The sequence below is a fragment of the Hemitrygon akajei genome, chromosome 22, assembly GCF_048418815.1.
Source record: "Hemitrygon akajei chromosome 22, sHemAka1.3, whole genome shotgun sequence".
Taxonomy (NCBI): Eukaryota; Metazoa; Chordata; class Chondrichthyes; order Myliobatiformes; family Dasyatidae; genus Hemitrygon; species Hemitrygon akajei.
In genome coordinates this window covers 42,517,306-42,530,543 of record NC_133145.1, presented here as the reverse complement: position 1 = coordinate 42,530,543, position 13,238 = coordinate 42,517,306, and the positions used below count along the sequence as shown (strand labels likewise).

The 13,238-nt window shown below is 37.3% G+C and overlaps 1 protein-coding gene across 4 annotated transcripts in view; it reads left to right on the top strand.

The window, feature by feature from the left end:
* LOC140714669 (protein sidekick-2-like) overlaps positions 1–10,422 on the top strand; it is a 919,455-nt gene extending 909,033 nt beyond the window's left edge. For all 4 annotated transcript variants that reach the window (XM_073026119.1, XM_073026118.1, XM_073026117.1 and 1 more), the window contains one exon: positions 7,984–10,422. In XM_073026119.1, the coding sequence (XP_072882220.1) occupies positions 7,984–8,355 (372 nt within the window). In that variant the 3' untranslated portion in view covers positions 8,356–10,422. The remainder of the gene's footprint in view (positions 1–7,983) is intronic.
* Positions 10,423–13,238: the final 2,816 nt, after the last annotated feature.

The following is a 13,238-nucleotide window of genomic DNA, read 5'->3' as shown; positions in this document are numbered from 1 at the left end:
GGGGATGGGGATCGATTTCTTGAACTTCCGGTAATAGACCCCCCCCCCCCCCTTCACCATTCCCCATCCCCTTTTTTCTCTCTCTCATCTTCTTGCCTGCCCATCTCTGGTGCTTCTCCCCCCTTTTTGCCTTTTTTTCAAATGTGATCCAAGATATTGATATAAACTTAAAAAAAACAATTACTTAAGTAATTAAATTTTTAACCATTTTGGGTATGTCTATTCATTTCTAGCCCATTGTGTCTTGAAGGTGTATGTATAGATCTCTGGCTGCCTCCACAGTACATTAACTTACGTTTGAAAAAAGAAGAGGTTGTTTGGCAATTTGATTATTCAAAAACCTGTCAAACCTTGTTCTGTACTCATTTGGCAAGCTCTATGTACACACTCCTTTCATTGTTAAGAGAATGAATATTTTCTTGATGTTTCTTTCAACATCAAAGTTTTGAAGAGTTCAACAATGCTTAACCAGTTGCAAGATTTAGAAAAGTGAGCTTATAGCCTTTCGTGTGGTTAACATCATTTCCCAAATTTCCAAAAGTTATCTACAATGTTAGAGAGCAGAATGCCAATGCTGTTATAACAACCCATTGCCATCGTGATTTCTAATTATTTACCTCTTACCTCATACCAATCTTGAGGCATTGCTACTTTAATAAATGGTACACCACCCATTTGTAACTCAGCTGAAAGCACTATTAGCTGTGGGTCAAAAGTTGTTTCATGCCTCAGCTAGAAGTAAAAAAAAAGTTGTCGTTGTGCCAAATGTACACATTGAGTAACATCTGCACGTCATAATCTGTTTCCATAGTTTCAATGACTTCCACTGATACAGAGAGAACAACACGCAACCACAGTCAGCAATGCTCACAGTATTTTAGTTATCACAATTGGCTAAATGATGGAAATTGAGTTATTTCTGAATCTTTGGCTCTTCACGGGAATGCTTCAGAGTAGATCTATGAGGAAAGGCACAGTACTCCTGGCAACGTAATGGAACCAATTACCAAGATCCTCAAGTTTTCTTCTGATGCCTGACTAATCTCAATAAAACTGAGTATCCTATTTCCTTAAATAGAAGCTTCAACAGTCTTTACCTTTATGAGCAAGACCTTGAGGTCACTGAGACTTGGCTTGAGATGTGGCTAATTACAATTTCCAATAAGGGAGAGTCTAATCACTTCTCTTTGATATTGAGTGGCATTACCATTACCTACTTATTATCAGCAAGAACTAACCTCCACCAGATATTTAACCTTTTTTCTTCCTTTCCCCTTTTGAGAATTTACTATTTAAATCCCAACAGAAGACATCATGGTTCCCTTTCATACTTTGATGTTCACCCAATCCTCACCTTTTTCATTTCCCTTGTGCTATCACATTCTTTAAGTTCAAGCACTAATTCAAACTGTTAGCTATTTGATGACTGTTTATATTGTTGCTCCATTCAACAATTGTGGCCAACAATATTCAAGATGCAGGTGGATGTGGTTACCATGTATTTTTTTTCTTTTGTGCATTATTAAAGCAAATAGTTAATCAGGTGTGTTTGGACAAGATTTTTCATTTATATTTTGTCTTTATTGGAGACGAGGGCAAAAACCTTCCATTCTTGGCGCAATCTATGATTCCAATACAAATGCCTCAGCATTTCTGATACTTTGAGAAGTTTTTCTTTCCCCGACTTAGATGAAAAGAATTTTAACAAGTATTGTTTTTTTAAAATTTTATTTGAAATATGGAGCAGGCTTCCTGGCCATAATCCAGCGCCTATACCACAACTAACCCAGATATCCACTAGAAGTTCAGGTTTTTAGCTCTGGAAATAGGTGCACCAGTGGTGACAATGTCTGTCTCGCTGCCCCCATGATGCTCCAGGAGACTCATCAAGGAGTCCAAAGGGACAGCACAGACTTCCACAGGTTTCACAATTGTCAAGTTGAGACAACCACTTTTTGACTTTGCAGTGGATTGAGCCTGGCGCAAATACAAGAATCCTCATTCAAATGAATTTAAGAAACTCATATAAAAGTTAAGTATTTTTGTTATTATTACAGAAAATGCTGGAATCATTCAGCAGTTCTGGCATCAACTGTGGAAAGAGAAACAGAGTTAATGTTTCATTTCAAAGACCTTTCAGCAGGACTAAGAAAGAGAAAACAAGTTATTTTTAATTTGCAGAGTAGTTGGGGGAGGGATGGATAAGACAAAGGGAAGATCTCTGATAGGGTGAGGTCAGCATTAATGGGAAGTGTGAGAGAGAGAAAAAAGACCACAAACTATGAAATGGGGCAGTTGGAGAGTATGAATACAGACAAAGGATTGTGAAGTTGTTCAATATTTACAGTAGATCTGCAGTATGTATCCAGTTCAGTCTCTGCTAGCAGGATTGAGAAAACTGAGCCAATATCACAAGTGGATAACTTGCTGATACAGACAGAAAGAGTGTGTTGCCTAAAATTATAAATTTAATACTGAGTCTATATCGTTGTAACGTACACAGAGAGAAGACAAGGTGCTGTTACTAATTGTTATAAAACTGCAGAAGGCTGCAGAGGTACATCAGAGTAGGATAGAGAAGTGAAGTGACTTTGACAACAGAAAACTCAAGATCACCCATGCACACTGGATGTACGTGCCTTACAAGGTGGTCACTCATTCTGCATTTGGTTTTTCCAATGTAGAGAAGGTGAATCACTATTTCACTTGCTAGGATTATTTTGGGTCCTCATTTATCCCTTTGGCCACATGATATCAGGGTATTCCATTCATCCACCTTCCTCCATCATCTCTGTACCTTAAAACTAAATGATTTCCTCTCTTTTACATCTGACAAAGTCTTTTGACTTGAAACATCAAGTCTGTTTCTCTTTCCACAGATGCTACTTGACCTATTTTTTAAAATTTTCATTACTTACTGTTTAGTTGAATTATTTCCCATGCTTTTATTTGATTTTTATGGTAACTATGTTTTTTATTTTAAATATGAAACAACATTTAGTATTTTATTAGTTTAACAACATTGGCTTTTTTTTTTACTTGTTCCAAGTGTTTTTGTTCACAAACATCAATGGTCCCAATTGCACTGATAACTTGGCAGAGTTGTCAAGAGTTGTCAGAGTTGTAGTCATGTAACTGGGCCCCGTTTTATGGCAGCAAGAAATCTCTATCTCTCTGTTTATCACAAAGAAGATTTTTAACCACTGTATTTATTCACTATTTTTATCAAATAATGTTAAACTTACTGAAATGAACTTTTAAGTATTCATAATTTTTTTGCATCTACTGAGGTATAATTTTTGTAAAAATGAGACAAAATCACATTTTAAAGCTTTCAAAATGTGCCTTTCATTGCCTTTATATCCAAAAGTAGTAGCTAAATTTTTAAAGCTTGCATTCCTGTTCTGATGCAGAGATATAACCAATTTTGTGGGACTACATTCCCTACAGTCAGTAAAGTACTGTTGAAGTTCTTCGTCTTCTGTACTACTTACAACTTCTGTATTATTTAGATCTTCAGCACTGTGCCAAAGAAAACATTGGCAAGAGAAAACTCCAAGTCAGTATAGCAAATTTGTTAATCCTGTGCAAATATTGGCAAAAACAATTAGTGAAGCTCTTTTGCAAATGGTATTATGAGACCACCATTGCACAGAAAATTTATAGCAGATTAGTTCTAAATAAGGTAACTAAAAAGCGCTCTAATCTATTAAATTACTGCAGATACAAAGTATTACTAACAATAAGAATTACTAATAATCAGCATTATTAATGGAATAAATTGCCCTGAGGTGCAATATAGTGACATTATCAAAATAAAACTATACTGACCTCATTAGAACAAATGACAATGAGCTTGGTCAGAGTACAGATATTGAAAAGCATCTTAAAGAATGAGTGAACAGTAATACAGAGTTGTATAAACTTCTGTAGTATTGATTGTGTTCTAATTCATTCTGTATTTCAGTTAAATACATAATTTGTTACTCAATGTGTCTTTTTTAAATACCTTTTTAACTACTTCCATGAAACTGCTACTAATTGGGCCAAAATGTACTGGTCCTGATGTGTCCCAAATTAATTGGAATCCACTGTATATGTACACTGATAATAAATTTACTTTGATTTGACTTTACTCTTTTACAATTCATATACTATATCTGGAAAAAATCTTTTGGTATCCTCTTTTATATTGTTGGCTAGCTTACCTTCATATTTCACCTTTTCTAACCTTATTGTCATTTTGGTTGCCTTTTGTTGGTTTTTAAAAGATTACCCATCCTCTACCTACCATTTTTAAAATTTTTGCTACACCATATGCGGTCTATTTTGCTTTTATGCTGTCTTGTCTTCGACTTCTTTAATCAACCATGGTTTCCTCATCCTCCCTTTAGAATGTTGCTTCTTCTTTGGGATGAACTAATACTGCATCTTTCAAATTACTTTCAGAAGCTACAACCATTGCTGCTCTACCATCATTCCTGCTAGTGTACCTTTCCAATCAACTTTAGCCAGCTCCTCTCTCATGCCTCTGTAGCTCCCTTTACTCCACAGTAATACTAATATATCTGATTTTAACTTCTCACTCTTAAACTGCAGGATGAATTCTATCATATTATGCTCACTGCTTCCTAAGGGTTCCTTTACCTTAAGCTCCCTCATCAAATCTTGTTCATTACACAGCACCAAATCCAGGATTGTGTTCTCCCTCATGGGCTCAACCACAAGCTGCTCTAAAAAGTCATCTTTTAGGCATTCTACAAATTCTTTTTCTTGGGATCCAGCACCAACCTGATTTTCTCAATCTATCTGCATTTGAAGTACCCCATGATGAACATAACATTGCCCTTTTTACATGCCTTTTCTATCTTACGTTTAATTTGTACCCCACATCCTGGCTACTGTTTGAAAGCATATATATGATTCCCATTATATATATGCCTCCAAACACTTGCAGTGTTTTAACTCTATCTACAAGGATTCTACATCTTCTGTTCCTATGTCACTTCTAATGATTTGATTTCATTTTTTAGCAACAAAGCCACCCTATCCCCTAGGCCCATCTGCATGTACTTTCCATATGTTTTGTATCCTTGGAAGTTAAGCTCCCAGCGGTGATCTTTTCTCAGCCACACTCTGATGTCCATAATATCATACCTGCCAATGTCCAACTGTGCTACGAGATCATCTGCCTCATTTTGTTTTCTGCAAGCTTTCAAATATAACACCTTCAGTCCTGTATTCACCACCCTTCTTTTTAATTTTGTCTCCGTGTTGCTGAAATCAAATTCTTATCTCTTTCTAAACTTTTGCTTATTCTTTATTCTGAGGACCATAGAGGAATTTGTAAACAAGAAGCAGAATTTTTAAGTCAGGCCATTGCTGGATTGGGGAGGAATGCAGGTGAACAAGATCAAGGTGAAATGACAGTTGGCCTTAACAGGAAGAAATTTAGGTGTATGCAGCAATCACATTGCTTTTCTGTGACTGCAATATTATTCAGAGTAAAACACAAGCACTTTAATTATTCACTTTGTAAAAACCTGCAGGTTTTAAAACCAAACATGCAAACTTACAAAAATCCCATCAGAGTTCAGAGAGATCTGATTTCAGTAGAAAGCTTTTGTAAAATGATAGCTGTGCAGTGTGTCCTTGTGGTAATGCAATCCTTCACCAAAGGACACTGGTCACATGCCCAAAGAGTCAGGAAATAAGGAATAATTAGACATTGTGTTGATTATCCACAGAACAGAAAAGTAACTCTTAATTGGTAGAAATTTATTTTACACAAAAAAAGACAGCGGAGGCATATTCCACTCAGATAGTTTACCACAATGGCAATACTGTATTATAGTAGAACTCACAGTCAAGGACTAACTAAAATTAACATTAGCAAACTAATTTTTAAAATGACACACAACCCCAAGACTAAATCATTTCCATCTCAATGTTTCAGAGAAAAATAGTATAGTAATAGTAAATAGAAATTTTTTAAAAATTATGTTCTTTTCAATGGTTTCTCAATTGGGGCGCCACGGTAGTATAGTAGTTTGCACAATGCTATTACAGCTCAGGGCATCGGAGTTTTGAGTTCAATTCCAACCACCCTCTGAGGAAGTTTGTACACTCTTCCCCTGGGCACATGGGTTTCCTCTTTGTGCTCCGATTTCCTCCCACAGTCCAAAGGCGTAGGGGTTAGTAGGTTACTTGGTCATTGTAAAACGTCTTGTGGTTAGGCAAGGGTTAAATTGTGGGTTGCTGTGCAATGCGGCTCATTGGGCTGGAGGAGCCCGTTCTGTGCTGTATCTCCAAATAAGTAAAATGAATTCAGGAATTGATCCTTCAGGTTGGAAAATCGAAGATGTAACCCTCACCTAAGTGAGGGAAACCAGGGAACTGTAGATCAATTAGCATAAAAAAGTTGGGAAGTTATTTGTCTATGGTTGAGGATGGAGGCATTAAACTGGCTGAAATTTTCACCCAATCAGAAATAAACAACGTACATTTGTAAATAGTAAGCTTTGTCATAACTAACCTAACTGATTTTTATTAGAATATAACCAGAATAATATCCATTGATGTTACTTTTATGGTGTCACAGAAATCGTATGTTAACATTTATATTAAGATTTGTAGGATGCAACCTCATCAAAAGTACTGTTTGAAGGCAGTCCACTGTCTGTACTGGGTGTCTGCACTGATTTTGCTCATTTACAGTCAATCAAATGAACACGTCAGTGTACACTGAATAAATCCTTCTGTCGATAGCTATTAGGAACAAATACACAGTTTTAGAATACTGTAGTAGTCATAGAGTCATGGAAAAGTATAGCACAGATACAGGCCCTTTGGCACATCTAGTCCATGCCAAAACCATTTAATCTGCCAACTCCCAATAACCTGCACCAGGACCATAGCCCTCCATATCCCTACTATCCATGTACCTATCCAAGCTTCTCTTTAACATTGAAATCGAAATCGCTTGGGCCACTTACTCTGGCAGTTCATGCCACACTCTCACACCGCTCCGAGAGAAGAAGCTTCCCCTCATGTTCCCCTTAAATTTCTCACCTTTCACACTTAACCTTTGACCTCTGGTTGCAGTCCCACCCAACCTCAGTGGAAAATCTTGCTCGCATTTACCCTATCTGTACCCTTCATAATTTTGTATTCTTCTTTCAAATATCCTCTCATTTTTCTATGTTCTAAGGAATATAGTCCTAACCTATTCAATCTTTCCTTATAAATCAGATCCTCCAGACCCAGCAACACCCTTGTAAATTTTCTCTGCACTTTTGACGGTGTTCTAATTTATTCTATATTTCAGTTTAATACTTGGTTTGTTACTCAGTTAAATGGTAGTTAGTCTTTTTTTTATACCTTTTTCATTATTTCCATGAAACTATGGCTAATTGGGACGGACACTTAGTTGGGCCTAAATGCACTGATCCCGATGTGTCTCCATTAACATAATAACTCTTTCAGAAAGCCTTAATTTGAAATCATATTTGCTTTCCTTTATTGTCAAAAGAAGAATCAGATGTTGCTCCAACAGTGGATTTGCAAATTGATTAGATAAGATTAGATTTGTTTTAAGTTATAATATTTGTCATTTTGATCATCAGTAAAACCAGAATATGGAGAATGAAACTTTGCAAATATTTCAGGTTGGTGCAGGTACTCCCTTTGCCCACCTAGGCATATTTTAGACAGATGAAGGCAACATAAAAATTACTTTTACTACTTGTCTAGTGGTGTACCAGAGCGCAGCCAAAACTGACTGCCCTTAGAAACGTATCATGAAATTTATTATTGCCATCAGTTTTTTGCTAATTATTATAACTCTTCATTATGTGCTTTGCTCTTATACACTTTAAATGCGCCAGCTTCCAACACAAAATAAGAGTTTTGAAAGCGGTACTGTGCATCTGTTTTTTATTTAACAAAGATAACCTTTGGACTCTTATTTTTTTTCCTCAACAGGGCAGTGACAGTGATTGTGAAGTCGATCAGAACAGACCTAAGACACATTCCTTTGTTAATCACTACATAAGTGATCCTACATATTACAACTCATGGAGACGGCAGCAGAAAGGCATCTCAAGAATTCAAGCCTACAGTTACACAGAGAGTGAATCAGGTGATCCAGCTCATAGCCACCAATCTGCTGCTAATTCAACCAACAACATCCATGTTCCTCAACAAGGCAGCCTCTACCGAGTTAAGAGAAGTCTTACACCCACTCCCCAGCATCACTCCAACAGTAGCAGCCAGCCAGGTACCCTGTATCGACCTGCCAGCAGCCTTGCTCCAGGATCTAGAACACCACTAGCAGGATTTTCTTCTTTTGTTTAAATAACGCAAGAAGAAGTTGTTTGTTAGTTTTGAAGAGTTATTGTGTGGAAGACAATCAGTAATATGCTGTTTGCAGCCTTGCACAGATTTTATTTGGAGATATACAACACAACTGAATGGAAATGAACCTTTACAAGAGGATCCAGGGAAACGTCCTGCCATGGCTCCCGGAGAATGAGCTCTTAAACAATTGCAAACAAAGTGGAGGGTCAGACAGCTACCCACAGAACTATTCATTTTACCCAATGGGCTTAGATTCTGTTTGGTTGAAAAGTAAATGAGTCCCATGTATGATTATACATGTGAGAGATAAATATAATCCGATGTTATAGTAGCCAATTGCCAAGTCAAAAAATCTAGTGGCTATTGTTAATTTCAGTGTGCCCATTTTATATAAAACTGGTTGAATTTAGTTGCTTTCTTGACTATTTGCAACTATTCTGATTGGCGAGTTCTTAACTTCATTACTGCTGCATGACTGCTACGGTGTGAGTCCCCAATTAGCTAGTTTTCTGCGCTTTCTAATATTATAGTGTTAATAATTTTGTCATTTCTTTTAAAATATTTTCTTTGAACAGATCTTCAGATTCATATCTGAAGATATGGAAGTATGTCTGCCTTTTCTTTGTCTGTTGGCTTGTGGTTGTAATTCACGAAGACAAAAAAATGTTTGCATGAATCACAAGACATTATTGGCCATGTGTTCGTAAAGTTAGTTATTGTGTTTTTTTAATAGAATTACAAAATGCAGAAAGTGTTCCCTCAAAAATAAGGCAAGACATCTGTCCTTAGGTTTAAAAGCGAGATATCTATGAAATATCCTATCTGTAGAAGCTAATGGGTGAAGGTTGTCAGTAGATTTTCTTCCACAATAATAACTGTTATCAGGATAAGGTATTTATTCATTCCAATAGCATAAGGCACAAATGTTTACTGTTTGCTAGTTGGGAAATGGCTGCATATACTATTAAATTCAATCTAGTTTACAACAGATCTCTCATATTATGTTAATAAAATTCAAAAGTAGTTCAGGCACATTTTGTTAAATCTTGTCATCAGTCTCATGAAAAGTCCACTTATTTGTAAGGAGTCATAATGATTTTGCCATTCCTCTTCATTTCTTCTGCATAGTTATTTTGCTCTGATGTAAAGAATAACAATGCCATGTAGGGCCACTATACAAACTTTAAAGAAAGGTAAAGTCACAAGATATATGTAGGGATATTGAATTGCCAAAAAGAACAATGGTGTTCGAGCTGTAAGCGGCCAAATAGCAGTGATGTGGGTCATTCTTCCAAACATAATTGCTGTAATTGTAGAAGCCATTGGCAGCGACCATTTTGCTTTTCCAATGGTTCTTAGCAACTTCAATCCAAAGCAATTCATTCAGCAGAGGAAAGACATTTGAATTCCCAGGGTACAAAAAATTTATAAGCCACACATTGAACTTCTAAAAATTGGATGTAATGTGGTCATGTTAAATTCTGACCTTTCGCTCATCATTCTTTTTTTTTAATGTATTTTATTTTCTCATTTTCCCACTTCACAGGCTTTTGTGAAAAATACTATCTTGCAGCTCTGAATGACCATATTGGCTAGCTTGCATAGTACTTACTTTGTAAGCAAGATTGATGTCACAGAAGCAACTAATCACTTCCAAATCCAAATTGAAGTTGATTTGTAATAACAGAGGAATATATATTATCATTAAATACCAAGAGAATATTCTCTTGCATGGTATTTTGTGACCTGAGGGCGAATTGCAGTCCTCAGGTCAGAACATAGTCATTTGTATCAAATTGATGTTTATTATTAAAGAACTACAGGAAAACAGATTGATGGTTTTAATATACTCATACTGGAAAACTTTTTGATGTGATCCTAGTGCAAAGTGATTTTCCTTCCTTCTGAAACCAAATCAATAAAACAGAAATGTAACACATTCTGTACAACTGGATCGCAGTTCATCTTACTGCAAAATTCAAAGATATTTCCTGTTCCTGTTCCGGTTTGCAATACTTCATTGTGGAATAAAGATACCAGGCATGGAACTGATATTGGAGATCACCTCTCTATTGTAAAAAGCTACCATTTGTCCCCAAACTGAATTAATAATCCTTATACCGCCAAGCATCATTCAAAGTCAGTACTAAAGCTGATCATTTTACAGAACTGTCTGAAATGTATTTAGGGGTTAGTCACAGTGGAGGTGCCAGACTGAAGCTACAGGGAGAGAAATGGCTCGCATTTTTAAACATGCCAAGTTCCTTCATGGTCACTAAAATACTTCCCAAGTATAGTTACTGTGGATATATACAAAATTTGGCAGTCAATTTACACATGCAAATTACCCCAAACAAAAGCTCTGTGATAACGACGGATAATCTATTCTAGTAATGTCGACTAAAAGTATAATTACAGATCAGGGCATGCATTGTTTTAGCATCATCAATTTAATGTTTTTACCTATGTATGGTAACATCAGCAATTCAGCAATTCCTCAAGTGAGTGCACTGGAGCCTTTGCATTAGTTTGTAAATGGAGTTGGACATGAGCTCTTAGCTTTCAAACTTAATGTTACTAAATGATCCAAGGCTGAAAATAATGGAAGAATAAATGTCTTTTAGTCTACAAGACACAAGAACAGAGTTAGGCTATTCAACTCATCAGGTCTGCTCTGCCATTCCATTATGGCTGATTTATTTTCCTTTCTGCCTTCTCCCTGTATTCTTTGATGGCCTTACTAATCAAGAAACTATCAAACTCCACTTTAAATATACCCAACGAGTTGCCTTCCACAGCCGTCTGTGGCAATGAATTCCACACTCACCACTTTCTAGTTAAAGAAATTCTCCTCTTCTCTGTTCTAAAGGGACATGCACTTCGGTAGAAGAAATGAAAGTGTTGACTTTTTTTCTGAATGGAGAGAAAATACAAAAAACTGAGGCGCAAAGGGACTTGGGAGCCCTTGTGCATAATTCGCTATGGGTTAATTTGCAGGTTAAGTCTGTGGTGAGGAAGGCAAATGCGATATTAGCATTCATTTCAAGAGGACTAGAATATAAAAGCAAGGATGTAATGTTGAAACTTTATAAAGCACTGGTGAGGCCTCAGTTGGTGTATTGTGAACAGTTTTGGTCCCCTTAGAAAGGATGTGCTGAAACTGGAGAGGATTCAAAACAGGCTCACAAAAATGATACTAGGTTGAACGGCTTATGAAGAGTGTTTGTTTGCTCTGGGCCTGTATTCACTAGAGTTGAGATGAATGAGGAGTGACCTCATTGAAACCTCTGAAATGGTGAAAGGCCTTGATAGAGTGGATGTGAAGAGGATGTTTCCTATGGTGGGAGAGTCTAAAACCAGAGGACACAGCCTCTGAATAGAGGGGTGTCCTTTTAGAATGGAGATGATGAGGAATTTCTTTAGCCAGAGAGTGATGAATCTGTGGAATTTGTTGCCACTGGCAGCTATGGAAGCCAAGTCTTTATGTATATTTAAGGCAGAGGTTGATAGATTTGTGATTGGTCAGGGCATGAAGGGATACAGGAAGAAGGCAGGAGATTGGGGCTGAGAGGAAAATTGGATCAGCCAGGATGAAATGGCAGAGCAGTCTCGATGGGCCAATTGGCCTAATTCTGCCCCTGTGTTTTATGGTCTTAGAAAGCCTTAGCATTACATCCTTGTTTGTTTTTATATTCATATCCTCTTGAAATGTATACTAACATTGTGTTTGCCTTCCTTATCACTGACTCAACCTGAAAGTTAACCCTTAGAGCAGGGGTTCCACATTAACCCCTTGGTTAATGGTAGGGGGCCACTGCATAAAAAAAAGGTCGGGAATTCCTGCTTTAGAGAATCCTGCACTAGGATTCCCAAGGCCCTCTGTACCTCCAATTTCTGAATATGCTGCCCATGATGAAAATAGTCTTTTTCTTTATTCCTTCTACCAAAGTGAAGAGCCATTCACTTCCCTAAACTATATATCACCTGCAGCTTCTTTGCCCATTCTGCTAATCTGTCCAAGTCCTTCTGTGGACTCCCTGCTTCCTTAACACTGCTATCCCTTCACCTATCTTTGTGTTGTCTGCAAACCTGGCCACTTTTCCCTGCCACCCCTTGCAGCTTTCAATGGGGTTAGTTGGTCCCCCAATTTCTGCCAAAACATTGGTCGGGCAAGATTTCCCCTCAGGGGAACCATGCAGACTTATTTTTTTTTATCATATGCAAGCACACAGAAACCTTATTCTTAATAATTAATGGAGATGATAAATCTCTGAATAACTGCTGATACTAAATAAGACTTTACAAAACCAAAAGTTATGTAGCCTCAGGATAAATTAAAATAGGGCTGTTGCCTTACAGCTACTGAAACCCAGGTGTGACTTTGACCTCTGATGCTGTCCTTGTGGATATGGCACATTCTCTCTATGATCATGTGGATTACTTTCGGGTGCACAAGCTTTCTCTCACTGGCCAAAGCCGTTGTTGGTAGATTACTTAGATACTGTAAATTGCCACTATCAAAGTTAGGCAGCAGAAGAATCAGGGAGGGAAGCAGTACACTTCATGGGGATGTGAGGAAAAGTGGTATTAATATAAATGGGTGCTTTATTATCAGCATAGACTTTGTCATTTTGTTTTAAATTCATGTTTCTTCAAAGATAATTAAATATTATGAGGGAGTATGTTGTTAATTTTTTAATTTATTGCTGAAATTGCCATGGTTTTGTGATTGTGTTGGCGCGTGGCCTAGTGGATAAGGCATCGGTCTAGTGATCTGAAGGTCACTGGTTCGAGCCTCAGCTGAGGCAGCGTGTTTGTGTCCTTGAGCAAGGCACTTAACAACACATTGCTCTGCGACGACACCGGTGCCAAGCTGCTTG